The sequence below is a fragment of the Aspergillus aculeatinus genome, assembly GCF_003184765.1.
Source record: "Aspergillus aculeatinus CBS 121060 unplaced genomic scaffold BO66scaffold_31, whole genome shotgun sequence".
Lineage (NCBI taxonomy): Eukaryota > Fungi > Ascomycota > Eurotiomycetes > Eurotiales > Aspergillaceae > Aspergillus > Aspergillus aculeatinus.
In genome coordinates this window covers 166,073-191,280 of record NW_020291500.1, presented here as the reverse complement: position 1 = coordinate 191,280, position 25,208 = coordinate 166,073, and the positions used below count along the sequence as shown (strand labels likewise).

The following is a 25,208-nucleotide window of genomic DNA, read 5'->3' as shown; positions in this document are numbered from 1 at the left end:
AGTCCGAGAGGCAGCACATGATGCCATTGACAGGTTTGAATCCCTTCGATAATCAAAAGCAGAGAGAGAAAGTGCGACTTCTGGCGCAGCCTAGTCGGTCAAACAATCAGAGTGTAGGAGAGAATTTCGCCTCTTCATCTCAAACTTCAGAAGATGCGTCGTTCATATTTGAATGGGAGAAAGAGGGGGTCCAAGTTCAGGAAGCTGGGAAACGCTCCTAGTATGCGCAGTCTCGATATTCTTAGGCCTGTGTTTGCGGACCTTGGGCGTCTCCGGATGTGGCGCTTCTTCCTCAAATGCAGGCTGGCTGCTCCCAGAAGACACGGCCCTTTCATCATTGATTGACGAGTGTTGGATTGAATAGGACATCCCGTCATGGGGGGAAGAGAAATTTTCCTTCTCATCCATGTCCTTCTCGAGCTGGAGGTACTCTTTCTCTGTCCAGCAACCTTGCCAGCAGTTTTTCCAATCGCAAACAAGGAAATGGAAACAGAAAGCATCGATTTTCATACAAGGCTGGAAACAGATGCACAGATTTCGATAGTCCATCTTATTTTGCTCCACGTAGGAATGGAGCAGGTTGAGGTGACATGTTATGGCGAAGAGAAGATAATAGTTATACGGCGGCAATTTGGAGAGCTCGTCCTTCAGCAATTGCGGGGCTGTTGTTGCGCCCTCACATTTCTCGGCAATCATAGCCTGAGTCTCCTTAGGAAACAGTTCATCGGGAAGTTCACGGAGCCAAGCCTTAAACATTGACCCAATCGTATTGATGTCGTACAGGTTCGGTACATCAAAGAGGTTGATATCGTATTCTGTTTCATGAGTTAGCATCCAAGCAGACCGCAAATGTAGTCTAAGTGCGCATGCCTGTGTCAAATCTCCGTTGCCAGTGTTTCACTTCCTTGCCGCTACCTGGCACACGATATAGCCCTTCTTCCTCGCAGCCCTTAAAATTGAGGTAACTGAAGTCACGTTAGCAGCTAAGTTCATCAATGGACACTTTCCAAACTCACTCAATGCAGCGATAGGGCAAAGCAGGCATCCAAAATTCTGTCTTATCCCGACAATCTTCGAGCCTTTTCGCTATCCGGGTCCGACGCGCTTGCTGTATTAAGGGCAGGTTGATCACGGTGCAGACGTAGTTGTCGTCATTGAACAACTCGCGCTCATTGGTGCTGCCGCTGCGAGTAATTTTCCCGAAGAACCCTTTCCCAGCTTTGCCAATGCGGTCTGCTGCACCACTGGAGGACTGCTTCAAATTATTGAAGAGTGTAGCCGATGCGCCGGAAACCTGACTCAGCGACGCAGACGGAACTATGGATGCGCCATAATTTTTATTACTGCGTACAGAGCCGTTGTGATATTCTGCAGGTCGGTCGGAGGTGTAACTGCGTGCTGTGGGGTTGCCGGCAGTCCTTATACCACGATCATGACGTGATGCTTTGGGGGGCTCGTGAGCCTCCCGCTTGCTGCACTCCTCCAACCTCATGAGACTAGTGGACGGTCGTCTGTTCGCTATCCTGTTCATAGAAGACTCGTCTAGCCTGATCGAACGGGAACGAGAGAGTAGATTTGCAAAGCGCGGTTTATTCTTCCGAGCTGCACTGGCCGCTTCCGCCTCCGCAAGTATTTTTTTCGCGTCTGTCGGCTGTGATATCTTCTCCTCTGGGTGATTGCCACCTAAGGATCAATTTGTCAGCTATAGTTATAAAAGCTAAGCGCATTGGATTTGTACACACGTTCTTGTTGGGCTGCGCGCTCAATGGTGCCCGGCAGGTCAGGGGTCGATTCGTATTGCTTTGTTGAGATCTGTGTTTTGCGATCCCTAGAACTGCCACGGCTCTTTGGGTTACTCCCTGAATCACCAGAACCGTCTGACCTCTGAGCCCTATGCGACACCTTGGGCGCCTTGAGATTGGCGAAGAAGGAGCGGGATGGGTCCCGGGAGTGCTTGGGAGAATCCCTCGGAGAAGGAGGATACTGAGGAATGGCTGTAAGGCCTGGGGTAGCGGGTTCCGCAGTAGCAGGACCGGTAGACGTAGGGCTGCTGTGGTTGTTGTGGTTATTGGACTCTTGTGTGACTGGTCTTATTGTTGCCCCCTTGAAAAATGGCGAACTCGATGAAGACTTGGGAGAATGGGGTGTCAGGGGACTCGGTCCGTCGGAGCTTTGGGCGCCGGGCGTCAGTGGAGACGAGATCTTCGCATTTCCCTGCAGGGTGGAAGGGCTAAGATCTAAATTGGGAACAGTGGACTGCCTCGACGGCATTTTAGTTGTTTGTCACGAGCTAGATGCGTGCTCGAGTGAGGGGTATCGAGTATATTCTATCGATCGATTGTGAAGATGGAATCACCAAAGGATGATGGGAAGGCGGTGTCTCGAGGAAGAAAACGACCTAACTGCAAGGTACCTATGTCAGCAACTCACTCTGATATTAGGATATGGGATCTATTTGAGGCGCCAACCCACTGATCGCAAGCGGGATTCCAGGGCTCGCTTACTTGTTTGGGTAGCGCTAACCACCGTCCGGCGATATAAACATATGTCTCCTTGCTTTTCCCTCTTCACGAATGGGCGGTATTGATGGTTCGGGTTTATAGAATGGGCAGGCTGAGGTTGTCGCGTTGAAAGGATCGGAAGGGAACCAGCCTTCGCCAATCTCTCCTAAATTATTGAGCTAGCTGAAAACACGAGGAGTAAGCCGAGAAGGTGCTTGGAAGTCAGATTGAGCAATTGGGTCTAAAATGGAATTGCATGGTCGTTAGTGGAACCGAGGATAGGAGAAGCTTTGTTCAACGAATAATGCTGAAAGAGATAGAGAACGGTGTCATTGTCACACGAGAAGCGATAGATGCGGCGATGCGGCGATACGACAAAGCAACGCGTTCCCATCGGGGATAAGATGCGCAGCAGGGAGGCCGAGATGAAGACATAAAGAGAGAAGCGACATTGACCAGCAAGGCAAACCGCGCGAAAGGGTGGAAAGAAAGTTGTCCGTCACCACACATACCTAGCTGAATCGCCCCTCATATTAGACGCTGATACCCCTCCAGTTAATCCTCTTCTCCCCTGCAACTATAATGGTCGGGGACCCGATCCACACTGCTGCACTTGAGGGAAACCCGTGGTGGCCGCTGAGGAAAATCCACGCTCGCCTAAGACCGTTGGTTTGTGTGTGTCTGAGCGGTGCTGAAGAGGGCGGTGGGTGGGTGTACCAAGGGGAACCCGGGCGAGCGAACAAGAACTGAAACCAACGACGAGGACGGTTCGAAGATTGGCAAAGAGAAGTCGGGGAAGAAACAAAGACTAGCTCGTCCGATGAGTAATTTCGAAGACGCTGTGTTTTGAGGTAGATCAAAGAGACACAAGAAGTGAATGATTCCCGCACGGTGCTGTAGGTGCTCGGACTCGAGTGTCGCAGCGACGACACATTCCTTGACAGAGCGTTATGCAAGCGCGGCTGTGTGTCAGGCTAAGAAGCCTCCGTTTTTTAAGGGGGGGGGATAATCAGCAGTGGAGATGGCGTTGCAAGGCTCCAAAATAGTTACTGCGTGGCTTCAGAGTGCTTATGGATTTATGGAAAGCCTATCTGGTTAGTGCACAGACGGACGCTTTGGGGCCGGTCAAAGGAAGACGAATAGTAGTCGGCCCGTCGTAGTGATAAAACAAAATAATAAATAATAGAAAAAAAAAGAATTTAAGACACGGAATAAGAAGACGGTATAAAAATACTAAAGAGAAAACCAGGTAAGGCTGGGCTAATGTGCTTTTGTCGCTCGAGCTTTTACTGTCAGAACTTGTTCCTGGCTAATGGGATGGGATGGCAATAAAACCAAGCCTTAGCAGATTAGATCTTAACCAAAGAACGAGTGTCAGTTAAGCCAGGAACTGGAAAAGAGCTGGTGGTCCGAAAATTTGGGAGGGAGAGATTGATTATGGAAAAGGAAAAGGACTCGTGGCTGGGGGAGGGGAGGGTGGAAACGGGAGGATGACGTTGGTCCACCACGTACTGATTGTTCCAATTTCTACTCCTACAACCATAATCGATTGCCATTCTTTTCTTTTCTCCATTTTTGACTGGAAAAGGATGGGTACTGTACTGTGCACGTATACTAGTACTAGCATGGTGAACATAACAACAAGAACAACAAGAACAATAATAGTTCTTGTTGGTAATTGCCGGATAAAGCATTGCCGATTTCTTCACCCCGGAACAAGTCGATCAAACGTTTTCTCTTAGGTGCACGGTCTATCGGTCTGATAGTATTGGAATTGAACAATGTGTGTGCGCGTGCATCAACAGTATAGGGGAAGTAGTACTCCGTTACCTACACCGTTGTACGGGGCTACAGCCTCCATCCAACCGAATGGGGACTGAATTTCACACCGAAAGATCGGGGCGGGAACGGTGAGTGGCTGCCATGATCGGGACTGGAAGGTACTAGTTTGGTCCACGGTGCCTTGGACCAGCGGGATGATGCAGAGACTCCCCATTAAACCTAACCAACCACCAGCTGCTGCTTAACAGGGTTTCCACTGACCCGGGGGGCAAATCAAATACACCCCCGGCCTCGTCGACGACTTTGTTCACCTCGGAAAGTCCCAGATGAAAAAAAAAGAGAGAGAGAGAAAAGCAAAGAAAAACTTAAGCCTGGAGCCTGGAGCCTGGAGCATGTTCCTGAAAACGCATGGCCTTCCCTCCTAAGAAGCACTCTATATCTTTGACGAGCGCAGTGCACACTATAATATTCTACTTACATTTAGAATCATAGCACCTACCGTACGGAACTGTCCGACCTAGCTAGGTGAAAATTTCCAAATATACTTCTCAGTCCTGATGCTGCATGATCCACTTCATTGTATACCATTGCTCATCTAAGGTTGTTCAACTGGTCTCTGCGTTTGCTCAGGGAACCCTATGGCCATCCCACTACAACTATTTGTCTCAATAATTTCTCTTCTATTCTTTGTTCTAAGAACTCGTTACCATGGTTCAAGTCATACACTATGATACAACTGGTGGGGTGTTGGGAAATCAGCGATACATAGAGAAGGCATGCAACCAGCAAGCGAACCATGGGAGAAACGGTCCTATCCTGCCCCGCTTGTTGCAGGTACCAAGTCACTACCCAGTACCCATTATGCATCCCATTCAATCGCAACAAGGAAGAAACATAGTTTCCAGGACAGTTACTGGAAATAAAACGCTTCTTGAGGATGGATTGCAAGCTCTCAATTTACTGTGATCATTTTTGCGCTAAGCATTGATTACTCTGACATTAGCACTCCACAGAACCACCTACACGTAAGTGGGGATGCGTGATCTCGCTTGTGTGTTGCGGATGCCCTCACCATTTGCAAATAAGTACAAGACTCAGTCTGTCCCTACACCAAGTGTCTACATCCTGTACAGTACGATACACGTGGGAGCCGCCTGCGGCTGTGCACCCATGCGAAGATAGTACATGAGTACGAGTAAGAAGGACCACTACGGTGTAGTATAGATGAGTGTATCCGTACTTCTACCTTGTCTAGGTTACCGAGCAATTGGAGAATTCACTAGATACTACACGAGTAGAATATTCCGTAGGTCAACCCCACTTAGACCATACAGCACCTCTTGATCAATGGCTGCAAATAACTATTTGTCATACTAATCAGAGCGGCAAGGCAGCACCATCAAGGCATATATACCGCAACCGATGTACTAGAGTACAGGAGATACACTTATACGCAGGTACTTTGAGAGGTACAAAATGTATGTATGTATGTATGTATGTATGTATGTATGTCAATCAACTATAACACTTCCCAGCGAGTTGTAGTTAATGCAGGTGACGGAGGATAGCAGTTAAGTGGTTGCTCTAATGCTTGTCTTTGCATACGCATGAAGAGATCAAGGAGACAGAGTAGTAATGCAGGCGAGAGCCACTGGGAGGAGCAGGGACCCAGGGGCAACTGCCATTTGGCTCTCAGGGGTTTCACACGGTCACACACCGCTGTCCACGGTCCATGACGATCCCGCCTTAGACTAGTACCTTTAGTAGACGCCGGGCTGAAACATCAGCCCCGCCATCTTACTAAGGATGCTCCAACGGCTGCTTTCAGTGGGCATCATCCCACGTGACACAAAGCCCTCTCGGTTTCCGACTTCCGGCACACATCCCTGCCAAAGGTTTTTCCTTTGTCAAGTCTCCGGCAAGTTCACTTGTGTGCATCGAGGATCGAGTGCACTGGAATCTTGTCTTCCTGTGTTCTCTTATCCTCAAGCCACCAGACGTCCAGGTGGCATCTCAAGTTGTCCCTTACAACTGTTTCATTTGATCTCCGCTGTGGCGGGCATTATAGTTACGACGTCAAGTCCTGTTCACATCCCGGAAAAGCTTTTCTTGCCCCTCAGTCGATTTGATCGAGGGTCTTGCAATTAAGCTGATCTCATATACTAACTCTTACTTCAACTCTAGAAGGGTGTCTTTGCCAGGCCCCGGTTGCTGTATCTCCCGTTTCTCACACATGTCCTTGGTTTCAGATCCGGGGAAGGCCGTTGGCCATCTGCTCAACCAGCAACTTTGCGTTCAGAAACACGTGGAATACGTCAAAAAACTGGATAGCGTGCGTTGCTCTTATTCCAACCATAGCTCCCCATACGGTAGGGAAGGCGGTTGACAGATGATGCTAGAGGAGGGACGAGCTGGAATATTGGCTCACGGAGCACCTTCGCCTCAATGGGGTTTATTGGGGGTTGACAGCTCTGCATCTCATGGGATCTCCAGAGGCATTGCCTCGTCAAGAGACCATCGATTTCGTCCTCTCATGCCAACGAGAGAATGGGGGATTTGGAGCTGCTCCAGGCCATGATGCACACATGCTGTACACAGTGTCAGCCGTGCAGCTTCTCGTCACACTAGATGCCGTGGACGAATTAGAGAAGCGTGGCCTAGGAGGCAAGGAGAAAATTGGCTCTTGTACGATATGACTTCACCTGGGTCTTCATCTACAAAGCTTTACTAAACATGCGCAGTCATTGCAGGATTACAGGATCAGGAATCTGGTGCATTCCAGGGAGATGAGTGGGGCGAACAAGACACCCGTTTTCTGTACGGTGCATTCAATGCCTTGTCGCTTCTGGGACTTCTTCACTTGGTTGACGTCTCCAAAGCGGTGGAGTACGTCAAAAAGTGTGAAAACCTGGACGGTGGCTATGGTATACGACCAGGAACCGAGACCCATGCTGGCCAAGTTTTTACTTGTGTTGGCGCTCTAGCGATTGCCGGGCGGTTAGACTTGGTGAACAGGGACCGCCTGGGCGGCTGGCTGAGCGAGAGACAGGTGGATAATGGAGGTCTTAATGGGCGTCCTGAAAAGCTGCCAGATGCTTGCTATAGCTGGTGGGTTGGTGCTAGTTTGGCAATGATAGACAGACTGCATTGGATCGACGGCAGCAAGCTTGCTGCTTTCATTTTGCGCTGCCAGGTAATATCCCCTTCTATGTCTCGCTGGGTATTGACTAATCCGCCATAGGACTTGGATGCTGGAGGTATTGGTGATAGACCCGGTAGTATGGTCGATGTCTTCCATACTTGTTTCGGTGTCGCCGGCCTGAGCCTTCTTAAATTCGATGGTCTGCAGGAAGTAGATCCAGTCTAGTAAGTGACTCATTGAGACAAGTCCCTTTTTTAAAGGGACACCATGCTGACGAGTTGACTAGTTGTATGCCGAAGAGTATAACGACGAGATGCCTCGCCCCGTAATCAGCTCTCCTTGTTTGTGACGTTGTGGCTTCATCCATCGATACCTTTCGTAGTACTACCTCCTGCCATCTAATAACCCATTTTTTCTTTTCTCAATGGATAATGGGATACAAGGCAGGAGAAGAAAGACAGGCACTGCGACTTATTTCCGCTTCACCCCTCTACAATGGCCTGTTAAGCGGCCGTTAAGACGCAGTGGCACATATGTATCCGAATTACGGAGTACAAGTAGTAGATTTATATTGATAGTCAATATGTTAGGATGTGCCATTTTATGCATTACGATATCCTTGCGTCAACAATATGCCTCATTCCGGTCACGGAGGTGTCAGTCTATGTCCCTAGTAAACCCTCCCAACAGCTAGAGCGGCCTTCCAAGGCGACTGACAACCTTACTACTAACCACCCTCTATGGTCCGTGGCGGTTAGTTCCTTCTTCAATTGTCGTCGGCTAAGATGACAACAACAATAACAATGGTAGGTAGGCACGAGTGTCATCGCAGGGAAGGAAGGTCCTCAGGTGTGCCTGTGCTATCTGCCGTCCTCACGTCAGTGGTCTTGACCTTCCCACGCTATTCTGTCAGGTCCAGTCTTTCTATATTGGTCTCTATTCTAGCACATTGATCGCTTCCTATCCATGCAAGCACCACTTTGGATTTAACCCTTTGTTGCTTCCCTTGATAGCTTTGTTCAAGTTCGAATTCTTATCCTTCCAGATCCCTTAACCATGGATGCAGCTGCACTTTTATGCAACATCTGCCCCAAACGTCCCACGTTCAGCGATGTATCTCACTTGCTGACCCATGTCGCTTCAAAAGCCCATCTCTCTCATTATTTCAAGCTTCAGGTACGCAGTCATCAGGAGCAACAAGCAGTCGACCTGCTGGACGAATATGACCATTGGTATAAGACCAACAATCTCGGGAGACTGCTTTCGGACCGAATGTCCTCAAAGGAAGCTCGAAGGAAGAAGACATCGACAAAGCCCACGACCCACGCAGAAGTCAAGGTCGAGAAGCCAGACGTCGCGCTGTCTGTTCTCCCCCTGATACATAACCCATTTCCGGACTATATAGACCCTCGCCTCGCTGATACCTACATCGAACAACCGTTGGAACTCCCACACGCTGGATCAACCTCCTCTGCATCCTATGTTACTCGCACAGACCCTTCCGCCCAGACGTGCCAGTCCTACTCGCACACAATGCACGGAAGTGACTCCAGAGACACTGAATACGAGCTTTGGAAACGTGAGCCCAGAGGTGATGTGATTGCGTACGACGATGGCTTTTCTGTTATGCCGTACTGCACAAGTCCAAGAGAGGACAGAATGGTGACCGGCACAAACACAATGAATCGCGGATACAGAAGCGACCCCTTCCTGGATGAAAGTGAGAGCATTGACTGGCCTGTGTCCGACCTTCTGGACAAAGAGCGGGCGGATGAGATGGCTAGACTTAAGGGCATCCTGTGGCCCGGGATGGACATCTTCGACTCTGCTACAGAACAGATGAGGCGTCGACGTAACCAAAAGAAGGATGAGAGCATCTTGAGGATGATGGAAAAGACCTCCCTCTGCGTCGAGCCGACAGAACTTGTCTTCTCTCCAACGGGAATCCTCCGAAAGCAACGGGTGATCTCTGGCAATGTTGAGGATAGTAGCCCGCTCAAGGGTGAAACGCCAATACCCAAAAGACGAGTCAGCCGCCCCAAGAGGGTTCTCTCGCGACTTGACGCTAACATTAACCGTCGGCAACATGGACCGAACAAGAAGAGAAACAAGAAGACCGAAAGGCAGGGTGTCGAGTGTATGGCGGAGCATTCGACCCAGAGTGCTGCGCAAACACGTCAGGGCCAAGTATCGATATATCGGAGGAGTTGCGCAGACGATCAGGCTAAGTCTGTCCATAAGAGAAGGAGCGGGCCCAAGGATCGCAACGAGTTCGCAGTGTACCGTGACGAGGAAGGACAGCACCGGCGAAGCTCGAGGAACCAGCATATCAGTGGTGGATTGTCATATGCAGCATCTGCCGTTTCCCACCCCATTTTTCTTCTGCGCGAATACACAACCCGCACGGACGAGTGTGCGTCCCGCTCCGCTACTCATCTATCTGCATTCACAGAACGTACCGCTGATGAGACCATGGATAAGGAGAACATTGAACCTCTCTTCAATGCCTGCGGCCGCATCGATCCTGCAGTGGGCTGGCGTTCCCCTGCCATGAAGCAACATCTAGCAAATGACATAGGTTACCCGCCACAGCTCTTCTATCAAAATGCTCAATCTGCCGGTTTGAGTCCATTTGGAGGTCATGATAGTCCCGCAGGGTATCACTACAATCCTCTATCAGTCTCGCTGGGCAGACTACCTGTTGAAGAGACTCAGTTGAGTACCCTGAACTCACAGGCGGGAGCAGATTATAAGGCACGGCCTGAGTCCCCTGAAGACACAATCTCAGATGCCGAGGAAGGGGAACTCGAGCGGCTCTACCTGCCTGAAAGCTCTTGTTAATCTTCCACTCTTGCTATGGCTGCCTGCCCGACTGCGTCCTCAAAATGTTGTCGCTGGCTTACTCTCGATGTCGTCAGCACTCAATTTCAGCACCCAAGCACACTTCAACGGGAGAGGATAGGACGAATCTCTGCTATGGGCACATAGCCCACTGCTTTATATGCGAAGTTCTTATAATCATGCATTACCTATATGTCAGTAGAGACAATGTGTCGCTGCCTGGAGGCTGATGTCTGACGTCTTTCATTACTGCGTTGACTGTTCAGGTATCGCATCGCAGACGTATACTGCTATAGTATTAGATATCCATCAACCGAGGTATACTCGAAGACCTACAGGCTATGTAGCTCCAAGTCATTAGAGAAATCCCCATTGCGTGCACCGTCCAGTGCTTGTAGTGGATTACATAAGCCAGAAATATAGGCGATCTTCAACCCGGAGACACGAAAGCGCGTTGACCACGCGTCGAGCTCTCGAAGTTCTGAAGCGGCACTAGCTTCGCCGAAGTGGACTTTTAGTGGCGCTGTTGATACAATACAGTACCCGCATGTGATGATGATTTTCAACTGTGACAAGGAGGCTCACACAAACTCGATACTGCAGAAGGCTGCCAAGTTGTCACAGCTTTTGATTGCGCCGATTTGAGTTCCTTGCCACTTGGTTGCAGCTGATGGTATACAGCGGTTTCTCATCTACCTTCGCTTGAGCTTGTCCAAGCTCTTCAGCAAACCACACACAAAGGCTGCACCCCGCTGACAGACTCTCGAAGAACACGGCAAAAGATGCCTTTACCTTCCTCATCACCTTCCTCTTCCCAGAATACGAAGCGCAAGCAATCGACACTCGCCAGCTTCTTCACCAAGAAGTCACAGCCTCTCCAACCCGGTTCGGTCAACGGCGTCGATAGACAGACGAAGATCGCGGAAACTGGCTCGGAGGAAACGACGGCCTCCGAAAAATTGCGAAACCGCCAGGATGATTTGGCTCGGGACAGGAAGGATGAAGACGATGACGACGATGACATAGTCGCACCGGCTCCAAAACGAAGCAAATTGAACGGCTCCAACTCCCAGGAAAATGGTTCGAAGACAGGCTCCTCCGTTATTGAAGAGCATATACCAGTGTCGCAGAGTAGCCAGCGGACGGATCTTTCTAGATTCGCTAGCTCACCCGCCGCTGGATCTGGGGCCCAGAGACATCAGGAACCGGAGCCCACCGAAGCCAAACAGAGGCAAAAGGAATTGGAGGATTTGCATCAGAAATTTGTGCGCAGGCTGGGCGGCGCAGATTGCTTGATAGGCATCAACAAGCATGCTACTGGTGTGACTGATGTCGTGTCTACTGAGGATGCAGCTGAAGGGGAAGAAGACGAGGATCTGGCGCCCGCCCCCCCACCTCGAGGCAAATCTGCTAGCAAGAAGGGTGCCAGTAAGCTTACGCCAATGGAGAGACAAGTTATTGACATCAAACGCAAACATAAAGATGCGGTTTTGGTAGTGGAGGTTGGTTATAAGTTCCGGTTCTTCGGCGAGGATGCAAGGATCGCAGCCAAGGAGTTGTCGATTGTCTGTATCCCAGGAAAGCTGCGCTTTGATGAGCGTGAGTGTACCACGTCCCTCGCGACCGCAGACACCGCTAATGCTTGAGCTCTTTTTTTGCCTTTCAGATCCTTCAGAGGCACACCTCGATCGATTTGCATCTGCCAGCATACCGGTCCATCGACTACATGTGCATGTCAAACGCTTGGTCGCTGCCGGACATAAGGTTGGCATCGTCAGACAGATCGAAACGGCTGCGCTGAAAGCGGCGGGTGACAACCGAAACGCGCCATTTGAACGCAGACTCACAAGTTTGTACACGAAAGGCACATATATCGACGACGTTGACGGTCTGGAAGGGCCTGCGGCATCTGGCAGCGCGTCCCCAGCAACAGGATACTTGCTTTGCATCACTGAGACGAATGCGAAGGGATGGGGCAATGACGAGAAGGTCCAGGTCGGCATTGTCGCTGTGCAGCCTGCCACAGGGGACATAATCTATGATGATTTCGAAGATGGTTTTATGAGGACCGAAATCGAAACCAGGTTGCTTCATATTGCGCCTTGTGAAGTGTTGATTGTGGGAGAACTTTCCAGAGCTACGGAGAAGCTGGTTAAGCATCTCTCGGGCAGCAAGTTGAATGTATTCGGTGATAAGACTCGTGTGGAGCGGGCTTCCAAGTCGAAAACAGCCGCCGCCGAGTCCCACAGTCATGTTTCGAGTTTTTATGCTGGAAAGATGAAGGCAGCTAGTGCTGAAGACGATGTGCAGGCGAGTAGCCTTCTTCAGAAGGTGGTAAATTTACCTGAGCAGATAACCATCTGCCTCTCCGCCATGATAACACATCTGCAAGAGTACGGCTTGGAGTATGTGTTCCAGTTGACCAAATATTTCCAGCATTTCTCTTCGCGATCACATATGCTTCTTAATGGAAATACCCTTATGAGTCTCGAGGTTTACCAAAACCAGACCGACCACACTACTAAAGGCAGTCTCTTCTGGACTCTTGATCGCACACAGACTCGTTTTGGGCAAAGACTGCTTCGGAAGTGGGTCGGACGCCCTTTGCTGGATAAGACGGCTCTTGAAGCGAGGGTCAATGCTGTTGAAGAGCTGCAAAGCCCGGAAAAAACTATCATGGTCGAGCGACTTAAAAGCTTGTTTGCCAAGATCAAGAGTGACTTGGAGAAGAGCCTCATTAGGATTTACTATGGGAAGGTGAGTTTTCTTCTCGTACCCAGGTGATATAGTGTTTGTGTATAGATGCTAAGATCCTGATCGCAGTGCACTCGGCCCGAGCTCCTTACTGTGCTCCAAACCATGCAAATGATTGCGCAGGAGTTCGCGGATATCAGGAGCGCTGCGGATGCGGGATTTGAGTCCCCTCAGATAGGCGAAGCTATAGCCTCCCTTCCAACAATTCTGAATGATGTTGTGTCGTTTCTGGATAAGATCAATATGCACGCCGCACGGAATGATGACAAGTATGCCTTCTTCCGAGAAGCCGAAGAAACCGAAGACATCAGTGACCACAAGCTGGGAATCGCAAGCGTCGAGCATGACTTACAGGAACACCGCAACGTTGCTGGTGAAAAGCTCGGGAAAAAATCAGTGGAGTATAAGTCCGTTGCGGGCATTGACTACCTGATCGAAGTTGATAATAGCTCACCATTCATTAAAAAAGTACCTGCGTCCTGGGCGAAGATTAGCGGTACTAAAAAGGTGTCGAGGTTTCACACGCCCGAGGTTATTCAGCTCATTCGACAACGAGACCAGCATAAAGAGGCGCTGGCTGCGGCTTGCGATGGAGCCTTTCGTGCCCTTCTTGCTGACATAGCCGCCAAATATCAGGCCTTCCGTGATTGTGTACAAGCATTAGCCACACTGGACTGCTTGATATCCTTAGCTACTATCGCGGGCCAGCCTGGGTATGTGAAGCCTCAATACACGGATAGCACATGCATCAATGTTGAGCAAGGCCGCCATCCTATGGTTGAGCAATTACTGCTGGACAGCTACGTGCCAAATGACATCAATCTGGAGAGTGACAAGACCCGCGCACTTCTAGTCACTGGTCCCAACATGGGCGGTAAGTCTAGCTATGTGCGACAAGTTGCCCTTATCGCCATCATGGGCCAGATTGGCTCCTATGTGCCTGCGCAGTCCGCAAAGCTCGGCATGTTAGACGCTGTGTTCACCCGCATGGGTGCGTTTGATAATATGCTGGCTGGGGAGTCCACCTTCATGGTTGAGCTCTCTGAAACAGCAGATATACTCAAGCAGGCAACGCCCCGCTCGCTCGTCATACTGGATGAACTAGGCCGAGGCACGTCCACCCATGACGGTGTCGCAATCGCCCAAGCGGTTCTGGACTATATGGTTCGTTCTATCAAAAGCCTCACCCTATTCATCACACACTACCAGCACCTCTCATCACTGGTACATTCGTTCCCGGACAATGAACTACGAAACGTGCACATGCACTTCACCGAATCGGGGACCGGTCAGGATGAAGAGATCACATTCCTGTATGAGGTGCGAGAAGGAGTCGCGCATCGCAGTTATGGACTCAACGTGGCGCGATTGGCAAATCTTCCAGGTCCGCTCCTACAGCAAGCGCGTCAGAAGAGTAAAGAGCTCGAGGAGAGAATCCGTCGCCGGAAATTGGCAGGTCTTGTTTCGGCAGTTGGGAAAGCTGTGGGCGATTCTACGAGCGGGGACGATGAGGGATTGATGGATCGACTTATCAGCAGCGCAGAGCAGCTGTAGATGCTAATCGACTCGCAACATTGCTTTTGATGTTCGCGTATCACATTTGATGCAGGAATATATGAAAAACAAAGGCACAACGGCCATTATGTATAGACCTGACAATACTCCAAATTATGTCATTACGGCACCTTATCAAGTCCCCTCCGTCGCAAGCAAATTTACGTGTGCTGCTTTCCGGAGGTTGCACGTCCTTATAGTTACCGGAGCTAGATCTACTGGACAAGCAAGCGTGTAGCAATTCTATGAGATCGCGTCCAAGCCTTTGAACCTTGAATTTGCAGCTTTACCGATGCCTGTAATCGTTTTCGCGCGAGCCCAGAGTGAACAAGGTGAAACGATCAACCCTCGAACAAGCGGGATTCCATGGTATAGCGGAAACCGTAGTATCAAAACTTGATCCATTTTTGCTCCAGATCGTGGGCCGCCTGATATCGTCCCTGGTATCTATCTCAAAGGTCCGGTGGATTTCAAATTTTTTTCCTTTTTGTATTTCAGGTTGATCTCGGTCTCGTTTGTTTCTTCTATGGAACCCTGGTATATCGGAACACAGAATGGTAAGCAAACGCAAATCATCACAACCCGGATGCCGCATCAGCCCATGAGATGTTTTTTATTGCCTTCCCGACCCCCAGAATCATTTCCAACGCAAGCAAGGGTACATAGCCTCGAGAGGGAAGAAGATAAGAAAATTCGGAGAGTTGAGGAGATTTTTAACGGAGACGGCGGGCCTCGCGTTCGGACTCGAGCAGGCAGAGGATGTCGTCGACCTTGACTGTAGATTGCGGGGAAAAAACCCGTGTTAGCCTTTCCCATGTGCGACGTAAAATTATAGTCGGATTGACTCTGGCGAAGACCCGAAATTCTCCTTTCCCGCCGGTCGAGAATATCCCAAAAATTTGTCCCGAGTGATTCTGCGTCGAACGAATTTCCTCCCCAGGTGTCGAATGACTTTCCCGTCTTCGTTGGCTGATTTTCCGATCGCGTTCCTCGTTTTCAATTCCAAGCTCTTTCTTTTTGGGATATCTCTCTTGTCAAAGGGTCGGAGAAAGCGGGTCATGCCGAGCGCAAGCGAATAACGAAAACAGAAGAATTGATCAGACGGAGAATCGCATACCAGGGCCCTTGACGTTACGGATGATGCTGCGGGAGGTATCGTCCATGAATTCGACGCGAACCTGGGTGACACCACCACGGGAACCTATTGTGAAATCGAGAGCAGTCAGCGTTGACCGCACAGCGAGAGAGGCGTTTTTGCGGCAGCGCGACTGCTGCCAGCGAAGCGGTTTATCGTCAACATACCGGTACGGCCGAGGACACGGGTGACCTTGACGAGCTTAGCAGGCTGCTTGGCGGAATCCATCTTGAGGTTGGGCGTGACGGCAGCAAAGGACTGACGGGATGGAGGTGAAGATGGCGAAGGGGGACCGGGTTGATAGAAGTTGAAGCCGCTCGGTGAAAATCGAACGGGATTGCGCGCTTGTGTGGGTTGCATTTCCCCTTTGGGAAAAAGACGAGGGCTCAGGGCTAGTGTTGCCTCGCCCGTCAGGCATGAATAGCTGGCCTGGTACATCAGGCACAAGCAGGAGGGGTACTGTGTGCCTCAGGCAGCAGAACATGCTCGCCCGGCGCTCTCCGTCTGTCTTTTCTGCCGCATTGATGTCCAAGTCGCTGCCCCGTCCCTCTGCTTTTCTCCTCTGCCTTTCCCCTCACCACCACGCCTACTTCACTCTTGTCAGAGTACTATTTTGCCGGATTGTATCCGCTTCATCTAGGGCTTTTTGCTGTCCCCCAATTTGACCAATTCTTTCTCCATCCGGTGTCCTATTCACACTTTACGCCCCGAGTAACTTACCCCGCGCATCACCGATCATCGACCGAAATGGATCTCGTCAACCAGTAAGTGTCAATTGGTCAACCGGCATGGTTCAAGCGTGAAACCCCAGACAACAGAATTACTGTTGGTCACTAGAACTGTCATCATGTTAACCTTTTTCTTCCCAACAGCCTCGAAGGAAGACTACTCTTCGCCGTCCCTAAGAGCAAGTGCCCGCCATGACTCACTCACTCCCCTCCGCCGCAAGAAGCCTCAATACCTTCCATGAGATCCGAGCATTGGCTTGTTGCACCTGTACAAGAAGTTTCAAGCTAATACTGTTCTTGCCTTTACAGAGGGTCGTCTTCAACAAGCTACCTTGGACCTCCTGGCCGGTGCCGACATCCAGTTCCGTCGCGAAACCCGCTTGGACATCGCCTTGGTGAAGAACTTGCCGATTGCGCTCATTTTCCTTCCTGCCGCTGATATTCCGACTTTCGTGGGCGAAGGGCGCGTGGATCTCGGTATCACAGGTCGCGACCAGGTTGCCGAGCACGATGCCCAGCTTCCCAGCGATGAGGTTTCCGGCGTGGAGGAGGTGATGGACCTTGGCTTCGGCGCCTGCAAGTTGCAGGTTCAGGTTCCTGAGAAGGGCAACATCACGGAAGCCCGCCAGCTGGTGGGCCGTAACGTCGTTACCAGCTTCACTGCCCTTACCGAGGCCTTTTTCACCAAGCTCGAGGCTGAGGTTGAAGGCAGCCCGAAGACTAAGATCAAGTATGTCGGTGGCAGTGTTGAGGCTGCCTGCGCTCTGGGTGTGGCCGATGGTATCGTCGATCTGGTTGGTACGTGCAGGCTAGTATCACCTCGCTTGGAGGATGCAATAGCTGATCCGTGTTTCTGTATAGAATCCGGTGAGACCATGAAGGCTGCTGGCCTCAAGGCCATTGACACCGTTGTTGAGACCATCTCTGTGCTGGTCAAGTCCCGGAACACCCAGAATCCTCTGGTTGACCTGATCGCCTCCCGCATTCGTGGTGTTATCAGTATGTCTTTCCCCTTCGTCTTGGTGAATTAACCACTAACGGCTTTCTACCTCACAGCCGCCCAGAAGTACGTTCTGTGCCAGTACAACATCCCCCGCGCGGAATTGTCGACCGCCTCCAGCATCACTCCAGGCAAGCGCGCCCCCACGGTGACTGCCTTGGATCAGGATGGCTGGGTGGCCGTCAGCGCAATGGTTGAGAAGAAGAAGATTGCTACCGTCATGGATGAGCTGATTAAGGTTGGCGCCACGGACATTCTCGTCCTGAACATCGCCAACTCGAGAGCTGCCTAAAATGCTATGTCACTAAGTTCAGGGCAGCGCTTGTTTTCATTCATTCTTGGTTGTGCACGTTCATGATGATCTCCTTTTTGCATTGGGCGTGATATATTTATTTCTTAGTTTTACTTCCTCTTATGTGATTACCCAGCATTTTGTTCAAAATAGAAGGATTGGGTTCAAAATGTGAAGTGGCTGGTTCGGGATAAAGGCTAGACACCTATCGAGTTGTTGATGATTTCATAGGCTTTGATTGAGTAGTTAGATGTTCTATGGCAGTGGCCTCAACCGGGCCAATTTCTTGCAAGCTTCAGAGATATATACCTGCGCATTTAGTCACGTGTCTCCGCGGAGACTATTCCGGGCCCGTCACAATTGTCCAACCTTCATCTGAGTTTCTTCCATTTTCCCCCATCATTGACAGCTGTCTTGGAATTGAAACCTATTCAATAAAGATATAATCCATTGCCCACCTCACTCCCAGAGAGTGGAGAGGCACTTTTTTGTGGTGCCAAGGAATCGTTGCCTGAAATCAAGGGCATACAATCATGTGCCATCCATCCGAGCGGCAAGTAATCAAACCGCAGCGGAGTTCAAGTCCACTTACCAGAGCTTGCGACGCAGTTCTATCATTTCAATTGTCAACTGTGCTGTAAAATCACTTTCATATTGTATTGATGTTTCATACATTTGATCTGAACTTAAAGCACGGGGCTGAAGGAGAAAGTGATCAATCGCCGGGCCGCAATGATCGTGTTCGCAAAGCATGTGAGCTATGTCGACAGATGAAGGTCAAATGCGACGGGACCCATCCCTGCAAGCATTGCTCTCATTCTTTCCACGGTAGGAGCTTCTCAAGCCTCGGGGACTGTCAATAAGCCTAAGGACTCGTTGCAAAGCAACCTATGTATAACATACTAATAACCAAAGAGTGCATCTATCGCGTTACACATCGGAAAAGACACGCCGACCTGGACCACAGAACTTTCGCCAGACCAGGCAAAAAGCCGAGCTTACAGAAGAGCTCGAACCATATCGATGACTCGGATGCAGACGCTTCGCAGCTTGCTGCTTGTCAGTCAGACACGCCGGGAGTCATGCATGAATTCGATAGAGAAGAGGGCCGGCTGGAAGCACGACACCATGGGTCTTCCGGAGAGCGGTCTTTTATAGAACGACTGAAGCTAGAACTCGGAGACTCCCCAGGCATCGACTTTGAAAGCAGATTGCGCGTGAAAGAGCGACTGGCTCCCAGGCTGTTTCTGCTAGGAGTCCCAAATTGCTTATCGAGGACTTCTGCGCCTCTCCCACAGCGCGAGAGGGCACAGATCCTAGTCAACCAGGCTTTGGATGCGCACTTACTCTACAATGCTCTGCATCGTCCCACCTTCACTTCTGTCTTTCAGTTGTTGTACTCTCTCGATAGAGAAGACTACGGAGAGTCAGAGATTAACCACTTTCCCCTCCTCTACTCGCTGATGGCGGTAGGCTGCCTATTCGAGAAACACAACGAACATCACCCCGCGGAGCCATTAGGGGGCTCGCTTGCTGAAGGGTGTGTTGCCTCCCACGGAAACAGATCTACTGACCACATATTGACTACAACAGTTTGAAGTACTTCGAAACCTGCCGCGATATGGTTGACCTCGAATCTTGTGATAATCTTTTTGCCATGCAGGCCATTTTTTTCATGAATATCTTTCTCATCAGCACATGTAGATTATCCCGGTGCTACACGTATGTTTCTCACATGCTTTCTTTGGCTTTTCGCATGGGCCTGCACCGTCCCAGTAAGACAGATAGTCCGGTCGTTGTCGAGACCAAACGATCTCTTTTCTGGGCTATATGGCAACTTTTGGTCACTTTAGCTTCCATGTGCGGCCTCCCAAAGCCTGTACCTGCTGATGAGATAGGGATGGATCATCCCGAGGCTATAGCCGTCAGTGTTCAGCCAGATCAAGAAAGTGTAGGGGCCAAGCAGAGTGTTCAGGTCCCAGAAACGATACCGAGTCATCTGAGTTACCTGAAACTTCATGAGATTCTTCACAGAGTTGTGAAGAGCCTATATCCTCCAAGCACTATGCAGCATCGGGATGCGAGCGAGTTATTGAAGCACTTTGTCACCAAGGATGCCGTTTTCAAATTCGAGGACGAGCTACGGAGATGGGCCAAGCACCTTGCAATTCGTGACATACTAGCAAAACATGAGGACAGTCACTGGTCTCGAAGGTAAGGGGGTTTGGAAGTTCGCAAAGCCATCAACTGTACGAAAACATCACAAGCTACAGGGCGTAGTACGAACTCTGCATGACCTTTGCTCATACTCAAGTCTACCTATACCGACCGTTCATGCACTACCTACTTGAAAGTCACAACAAACAGCAAGAAGGCCGAAATCATGCACTGGCCGGGATTCGTGCAAGCTGTAATATCATCCGTCTCGCGCAGGATATGCACCGCCATGGTCTTCTATTTGGATCGCAGTGGCGAGTGGCACATATGATCTCGACATCTGCACTCACACTTCTGTACGTTCTTCTTATCGATAAGACCTCTAAAATGGTGCGATATCTCGAGGCCGAGCTGGATATAGCCAGGGCCATGCTTATCACTCTTCGACCTTATTGTATCCACTCGCAACGTACGCACATCGCCTTGACGGTATGCTATGTTCTATGAAGCAACTTCTCCATTGAGGCTGATCAATTTGACTAGGTGCTGACGACTGCACTCTCTCAAGGGTCAAAATTGCAAGAGCTGGCGAGTGCAGGTGATCAAGCTAGTCTCGCAGGAGAATCAACCTATCTAGAGACGATTGACTTGGTAGCGAGGACATTTGCCAATCAGTCCAATCGAGAAGAAATATGCCGAGCACACATTGAGAACCCAGCAATCGGCCAAGAGCCTAGGGGTTTGCGGTATCCATGGGAAAAAATTGTACAAACCCAACCGCCTGCAGCCAACGCAGCTCCACAGCAGGGCAGTGGACACTTTGGAATTTCAACCACCCCCGTTTCTGCGCAGTTTTTGCGTGAGGGGGATACTGCGACAATGTGAGGAATCACAGATGTCCCGCAAGAACCCTTCCCGACGCAGCCTGAAACCGTACATCTTGAACCACGTATAGGCACAGTTGAGAGCGCAAATATTATGGAGGCACGACCCTATGTGGACCAGCAAATTTATGAGCAGTTTGACTACTATACGCAGTCGGCCGGCTATGAAGACATTGATTTCGACGGGGACGAGAGCTTCTACCCTTTCAGTCTCTATTTCTCAGGATTATAGTTCGAGAAGATAATGTGCCTCCACTTTTTAGAATTGACGGTGTTTGTTACGAACTTTTATAGATATTATCCAGCGGGACCCGAGGGCGTCAGAGGATAAGGGCAGAAAGACGCTAACCCAAACTTCGGATCTCATGCCCATTACGGAAGTGCCTTCTATTGCCCATGCAAACCAATCATTGCCCTTTCGAGTCATGGATCGATGTTATCTGCATAATAAAAAGAGCCATGGACCCAAACAGACAATTTTAGGATTGATGAAGTGTGGGTGCCGTCTGGCAAGCAATCGTCTTTGTTTCACTGCTTCACTGAAGTGGTGCTAGAGAAGACCCAACATCTCAGCGTTATGAAAGAACAGGAGACTGTGGTGGTGTCTCTGGAAGACAAGCGAGAAAAGCAGGAATCAGGTGCTGAAATGTCCTTAAGTCAAGCCAGAGAGGAGTATCCAGAGACCGACCTGAGCATAGGAGTTGTTGGGTGGGAAAGTCAGGAAGACCCTTCGAATCCGAGGTAGGTGATGGCTACACCTGTTTTGAACAGCGGTGCTGAGTGTATGGTAGGAACTATCCGGCATCTCGAAAGTGGTTTTTGCTTGCTTTGATTAGCATGATCACGCTAGTTAGGTACACCATCACCTTACCGCATACTCCCAGACCTATAACTTACCTATACCCCTCCGATAGCCCGTTCGCATCTTCTGTGTTTGCCTCAGCTGCAGTGTTTGCTGGAGAAGAATTTGGGAATACATCCTCGATTGAACAGACTTTTTCCGTGACGGGCTACCTGTTTGGCTATATTGTACGTGCTCTCGTACTCTCCTAAGCTCATGTGAGAGTGCTTACCAGGGTTGTATAGGCTGGACCTCTTCTGTTTTCTCCGTTGAGCGAGATGTTTGGCCGTACGGTCGTTCTCAACATTGCAACGACCTGTTTTGTTCTGTTCCAAATCGGCTGCGCGCTGGCCCCTTCCATTCGAGCATTGATCGGCTTCCGACTTTTGACGGGCATTGGTGGCTCAGCATGTCTTGCTACAGGCGGCGGAGTCGTATCCGACCTGTTCGTGGCTGAAGAGCGAGGCCTTGCCATGTCGATCTATCAGGCCGGTCCATTGTTCGGACCTGTCCTCGGGCCCATCTGCGGGGGATTCGTTGCCAAAAGAGCCGGATGGCGATGGGTAGGTATTCCGATACATTCGTCTCTCTTGCTTGCATGCGCGCGCCATATCTAAGAGCAGAGTATAGGTCTTCTGGGTCCTCGTCATAGCCGGTGGGACGTTAACCTCCCTTGCCGTGATTTTCAATCGCGAGACAAACCCCACGGTCCTCATCCGCCGCAAGACTGCAAGGCTGCAAAAAGCTCTCGGCCGATCCGATCTGCGGAGCTGTTTCGATGCGCAAGGCGACAAGCTGAAGCTGCCCTTATCCCGCAGGTTGTCCATGCCTCTCCAACTACTATTTCGATCCCCGATCGTCTCGATGATCGCCGTCTACATCGCCGTCGTCTACGGATGCCTTTATCTCCTCTTCACCACCATCACCGATGTCTTCCAGAGTACATACCACTGGAGCCTCGACATCAGCGGGTTAGCCAATCTCGGGATCGGGGTGGGCTTCCTCACAGGCCAGCTCGTCTTCGGTCTGCTGAGCGACCGCACGATCGCGCGGCACAAGCAGCGCAACCACGGCGTCTACGAGCCCGAGATGCGGCTGTCCCTGAGCATCTACTTTGCGATCTGCGTGCCGGTCTCCTTCTTCTGGTACGGCTGGTCCGTGCAAGCGCAGACGCACTGGATCGTGCCGATCATCGGGCTCTTCCCCTTCGGGTTCGGGATCGTGGGCATCTTCGGCACGCTGCAGACGTACATCATCGACTCGTACCCGCGGTATGCCGCCTCCGGGACCGCGGCCGTGACCGTGACGCGCTCGTTGCTGGGGGCCTTGCTGCCCCTGGCCGGGTCGCCCATGTACGCGGCTTTGGGCTATGGGTGGGGGAACTCCTTGCTGGGGTTTGTCACGCTGGCGCTGCTTCCGTTGCCCATCGTTTTCAGTCGCGTTGGCAAGGGTCTCAGGCAGCGTTTCGCTGTGGATGTGTGATCGTGTGGTGTGGGTAGATCCGTCTTGCAGTTATCGGGATAGATGATTATGTGGGCACACGTTTTGGTTGTGGTTGCTAGTAGGGTGGCAGCTGTACCAGTCTATGCTTGAGTAGAGTAGCCTACAATGATAAAGGGAGGATGGATGGGTGTTAGTGAGTGATCGAAAGGCATGTCCTATCATTGCTCTTTGATCCGACTCCACAACCTAAGAATAGCAACTTCACCCAATTCCGACATGAAATCTGTAGCTCGATTTCCTACCAGCGTAATCCTCAGATTTCCCTGTCATCCCCAGTATCTCCCCTCCAAATGAGCGATCCTAGTTTCAATCTAACTCGACCTCTGTACCCTTGATCTAGAGCTTCACAGTCGATCTTGGCACCCACCGAAGATCGATCCATTATACCCGCGATTACGACCAGTCAGCACGTCAGCCGTGGAGCAAGTCATAAGGAACACTCACTCAGCCATGTGCTTACTCGTTCTAGGCCGGAACTCTGACAGCTTGTTCGCGAAAAGGGAAGTATGTTGCTGACCGACTAACCCTGATCTCGGGGGTTCCCCCGATATTGAGGTTAGCGCCACGCTAACCCTAGATTCGGGATCTTCAACAAGCTCCGGGCTAAGTATGAATGCGAGATAGTACGGAAGGTCATGAGTATGAGTGGCCCAGCGACCATTAATATGGTCCTTCTCCACAGACAGTTCAAGCTAGAGGGAACACATACTGACACCAACTTTCTATGCTTGGCGGATGTACAGCAGAGAGGAGATGTTCTTCGATTACTACAGCTCCGCGCCCAGGCGGCCTTGCCTGGAGGATCACAACTTCCTCCCCCCCTCCCCAACAAGAGATCTATAATGTAGTACTGTACTCGGCACTCCAGCCATCCATTTCGAATACTTCCACCCCACGACTAGCCCTCGACACCCCCAACAACCACCAACTACCCTACACCCACAGAACCGCATCAAAAAGGCCTATACCCCTGCCCCTCGACCTCTTCCAAAACCTGCACAGCCCTCCGATACCCCTCCATGCCCCTCAAACCCCTCACATACCCCCGCAGCCGCGGGAACCGGTAGGGATCAATCGCCTTGATCTCCTCAGCAATCACCAACGGATAACTCATGAGGATATCTGCCGGGGTGAACCGCGCACCGGTCAGGTAGGCAGGGGCAGCAGCAGCCGCCCCCGCCCCCTCCCCCGCGATCCTCTCCAACTGCGCCTCCAAGAACCCAAAATGCGTCTCCAGATTCGGCCGCGTATACTCCCTGTTCACAATGGCCGGCACGATCCCGAGCACGGGTTTGATGAAGAACGGCGCGGGGGCGGTTTTGACCACTACACACCCATACCAGCCACCAAATTGTCAGCGGATCGAGACTCCTTGCCTGAAGAAGCAAAAGGGGGGGGGGGGTGCAAAAACAAACCATCCATCAAAACCCGCACCACAACCAACGGCATCAAACTCCCCTCCGCGTAATGCATCAGATACCGGTACCGCAGCCACGCCGCCGTCTCCCCGCCGGGCTGGTTCTCGCGGCCGGCGGTCCAGCGCGGCGGGAGGGTCAGCGTTGGGGGAGGGTGCGGATCCGCACCCGGAGCCGGCGGGGGGAGGAAATGATCCACCAGATACTCGATGATGGCGGCGGATTCGGCGAGGATTAGCGGGGGTGGTTGTTGTTGTTGTTGTTGGTGGTGGTGGTGGTGGGCTGTCGCGGGCGGCGGCGCGATGGTGAGCACGGGGCTTTTGCCGAGCGGGTGCAGGTGCTTCAGGGCGGCCGGGGCGCGCTGCGTGGCGTCGCGTTTGTACGGTTGGATCTCGTAGGTGAGGCGCAGTTCTTCGAGGAGCCAGAGGATGCGTTGGGACCGGGAGCGTTCGAGGCTTTGAGTCCCCCGGGGGGCCCGGGGTTAGGGGTTGGGGAGGGTTGTGGAGAGAGGAACTGCAGGGAACTCACGAGTGGAGGATGATTGTGGCGCCGCGGTTGGCGGACATTTTGTTTGAGAGGATACGGGGGGTGTGGGTGGATGATTTGAATTCCAATGAATTGGAGAAACTTGGAGGGAGGAGGAGGAAGAGGGGAAAGGGATTGGATCGTAGGCACTCCG

At 51.1% G+C, this 25,208-nt stretch overlaps 11 protein-coding genes across 11 annotated transcripts; 8 read left to right on the top strand and 3 right to left on the bottom strand.

Moving 5' to 3' along the window:
- Positions 1–28: 28 nt before the first annotated feature.
- BO66DRAFT_118210 (putative Rho GTPase activator (Bem2)) lies at positions 29–2,592 on the bottom strand. The gene is made up of 5 exons (XM_025641885.1): positions 2,505–2,592; positions 1,743–2,402; positions 1,017–1,683; positions 871–965; positions 29–815 (listed from the first exon to the last, which is right to left on the bottom strand). The coding sequence occupies exons 2-5, from the start codon at positions 2,269–2,271 to the stop codon at positions 163–165; spliced, it is 1,944 nt and encodes a 647-aa protein (XP_025502778.1). The 5' UTR covers positions 2,272–2,402; positions 2,505–2,592; the 3' UTR covers positions 29–162.
- A 3,608-nt stretch (positions 2,593–6,200) lies between these two features.
- On the top strand, positions 6,201–8,051 carry BO66DRAFT_352077 (Rab geranylgeranyltransferase subunit beta BET2). Its single transcript, XM_025644766.1, has 5 exons — positions 6,201–6,615; positions 6,683–6,968; positions 7,025–7,476; positions 7,525–7,649; positions 7,712–8,051. Exons 1-5 carry the CDS (start codon positions 6,517–6,519, stop codon positions 7,752–7,754), a joined length of 1,005 nt encoding a protein of 334 aa, XP_025502777.1. The 5' UTR covers positions 6,201–6,516; the 3' UTR covers positions 7,755–8,051.
- BO66DRAFT_118188 (uncharacterized protein) lies at positions 7,688–8,162 on the top strand. The gene has a single exon (XM_025641884.1). It carries the CDS (start codon positions 7,850–7,852, stop codon positions 8,117–8,119), a length of 270 nt encoding a protein of 89 aa, XP_025502776.1. The 5' UTR covers positions 7,688–7,849; the 3' UTR covers positions 8,120–8,162.
- Positions 8,163–8,481: 319 nt separating this feature from the next.
- BO66DRAFT_376550 (uncharacterized protein) lies at positions 8,482–10,266 on the top strand (the record flags this gene model as incomplete). Its single annotated transcript, XM_025645711.1, has 1 exon — positions 8,482–10,266. One exon carries the CDS (start codon positions 8,482–8,484, stop codon positions 10,264–10,266), a length of 1,785 nt encoding a protein of 594 aa, XP_025502775.1.
- Positions 10,267–10,738: 472 nt separating this feature from the next.
- Positions 10,739–14,802, top strand: msh3 (mismatch repair protein MSH3). Its single transcript, XM_025652940.1, has 3 exons — positions 10,739–11,865; positions 11,933–13,023; positions 13,090–14,802. Exons 1-3 carry the CDS (start codon positions 11,049–11,051, stop codon positions 14,572–14,574), a joined length of 3,393 nt encoding a protein of 1,130 aa, XP_025502774.1. The 5' UTR covers positions 10,739–11,048; the 3' UTR covers positions 14,575–14,802.
- Positions 14,803–15,671: 869 nt separating this feature from the next.
- BO66DRAFT_439655 (40S ribosomal protein eS28) lies at positions 15,672–15,937 on the bottom strand (the record flags this gene model as incomplete). The annotated part of the gene is made up of 2 exons (XM_025651171.1): positions 15,672–15,775; positions 15,877–15,937. The coding sequence occupies 2 exons, from the start codon at positions 15,935–15,937 to the stop codon at positions 15,672–15,674; spliced, it is 165 nt and encodes a 54-aa protein (XP_025502773.1).
- A 322-nt stretch (positions 15,938–16,259) lies between these two features.
- Positions 16,260–17,956, top strand: BO66DRAFT_392763 (ATP phosphoribosyltransferase). Its single transcript, XM_025647599.1, has 5 exons — positions 16,260–16,473; positions 16,582–16,616; positions 16,747–17,235; positions 17,299–17,436; positions 17,494–17,956. Exons 1-5 carry the CDS (start codon positions 16,457–16,459, stop codon positions 17,727–17,729), a joined length of 915 nt encoding a protein of 304 aa, XP_025502772.1. The 5' UTR covers positions 16,260–16,456; the 3' UTR covers positions 17,730–17,956.
- Positions 17,957–18,230: 274 nt separating this feature from the next.
- BO66DRAFT_472348 (Zn(II)2Cys6 transcription factor domain-containing protein) lies at positions 18,231–18,691 on the top strand. The gene has a single exon (XM_025652939.1). The coding sequence runs from the start codon at positions 18,392–18,394 to the stop codon at positions 18,590–18,592; it is 201 nt and encodes a 66-aa protein (XP_025502771.1). The 5' UTR covers positions 18,231–18,391; the 3' UTR covers positions 18,593–18,691.
- A 120-nt stretch (positions 18,692–18,811) lies between these two features.
- Positions 18,812–20,523, top strand: BO66DRAFT_439653 (fungal specific transcription factor domain-containing protein; the record flags this gene model as incomplete). The annotated part of the gene is made up of 4 exons (XM_025651170.1): positions 18,812–19,269; positions 19,323–19,943; positions 20,084–20,375; positions 20,455–20,523. 4 exons carry the CDS (start codon positions 18,812–18,814, stop codon positions 20,521–20,523), a joined length of 1,440 nt encoding a protein of 479 aa, XP_025502770.1.
- An 824-nt stretch (positions 20,524–21,347) lies between these two features.
- BO66DRAFT_376539 (MFS transporter) lies at positions 21,348–23,171 on the top strand (the record flags this gene model as incomplete). The annotated part of the gene is made up of 5 exons (XM_025645710.1): positions 21,348–21,511; positions 21,562–21,624; positions 21,685–21,799; positions 21,857–22,174; positions 22,242–23,171. 5 exons carry the CDS (start codon positions 21,348–21,350, stop codon positions 23,091–23,093), a joined length of 1,512 nt encoding a protein of 503 aa, XP_025502769.1. The 3' UTR covers positions 23,094–23,171.
- Positions 23,172–23,926: 755 nt separating this feature from the next.
- BO66DRAFT_429604 (glutathione S-transferase) lies at positions 23,927–25,095 on the bottom strand (the record flags this gene model as incomplete). The annotated part of the gene is made up of 3 exons (XM_025650464.1): positions 23,927–24,440; positions 24,530–24,984; positions 25,058–25,095. The coding sequence occupies 3 exons, from the start codon at positions 25,093–25,095 to the stop codon at positions 24,067–24,069; spliced, it is 867 nt and encodes a 288-aa protein (XP_025502768.1). The 3' UTR covers positions 23,927–24,066.
- Between the last annotated feature and the right edge of the window lie 113 nt (positions 25,096–25,208).

Excerpts from the sequence above, each read along its gene's own strand:
- BO66DRAFT_118210 (XM_025641885.1), bottom strand. The coding sequence starts at position 2,271 with ATGCCGTCGAGGCAGTCCACTGTTCCCAATTTAGATCTTAGCCCTTCC. Across the intron at positions 1,684-1,742 it reads GCGCGCAGCCCAACAAGAAC|GTGGCAATCACCCAGAGGAG; the intron begins GTGTGTACAAAT and ends ATTGATCCTTAG. Across the intron at positions 966-1,016 it reads TTGCCCTATCGCTGCATTGA|TTACCTCAATTTTAAGGGCT; the intron begins GTGAGTTTGGAA and ends ACGTGACTTCAG.
- BO66DRAFT_352077 (XM_025644766.1), top strand. The coding sequence starts at position 6,517 with ATGTCCTTGGTTTCAGATCCGGGGAAGGCCGTTGGCCATCTGCTCAAC. Across the intron at positions 7,477-7,524 it reads CTTTCATTTTGCGCTGCCAG|GACTTGGATGCTGGAGGTAT; the intron begins GTAATATCCCCT and ends AATCCGCCATAG. Across the intron at positions 7,650-7,711 it reads CAGGAAGTAGATCCAGTCTA|TTGTATGCCGAAGAGTATAA; the intron begins GTAAGTGACTCA and ends CGAGTTGACTAG.
- BO66DRAFT_118188 (XM_025641884.1), top strand. The coding sequence starts at position 7,850 with ATGGATAATGGGATACAAGGCAGGAGAAGAAAGACAGGCACTGCGACT.
- msh3 (XM_025652940.1), top strand. The coding sequence starts at position 11,049 with ATGCCTTTACCTTCCTCATCACCTTCCTCTTCCCAGAATACGAAGCGC. Across the intron at positions 11,866-11,932 it reads AAAGCTGCGCTTTGATGAGC|ATCCTTCAGAGGCACACCTC; the intron begins GTGAGTGTACCA and ends TTTGCCTTTCAG. Across the intron at positions 13,024-13,089 it reads TTAGGATTTACTATGGGAAG|TGCACTCGGCCCGAGCTCCT; the intron begins GTGAGTTTTCTT and ends TCCTGATCGCAG.
- BO66DRAFT_392763 (XM_025647599.1), top strand. Across the intron at positions 17,236-17,298 it reads TGGTATCGTCGATCTGGTTG|AATCCGGTGAGACCATGAAG; the intron begins GTACGTGCAGGC and ends GTTTCTGTATAG. Across the intron at positions 17,437-17,493 it reads CCGCATTCGTGGTGTTATCA|CCGCCCAGAAGTACGTTCTG; the intron begins GTATGTCTTTCC and ends TCTACCTCACAG.
- BO66DRAFT_472348 (XM_025652939.1), top strand. The coding sequence starts at position 18,392 with ATGTTTCATACATTTGATCTGAACTTAAAGCACGGGGCTGAAGGAGAA.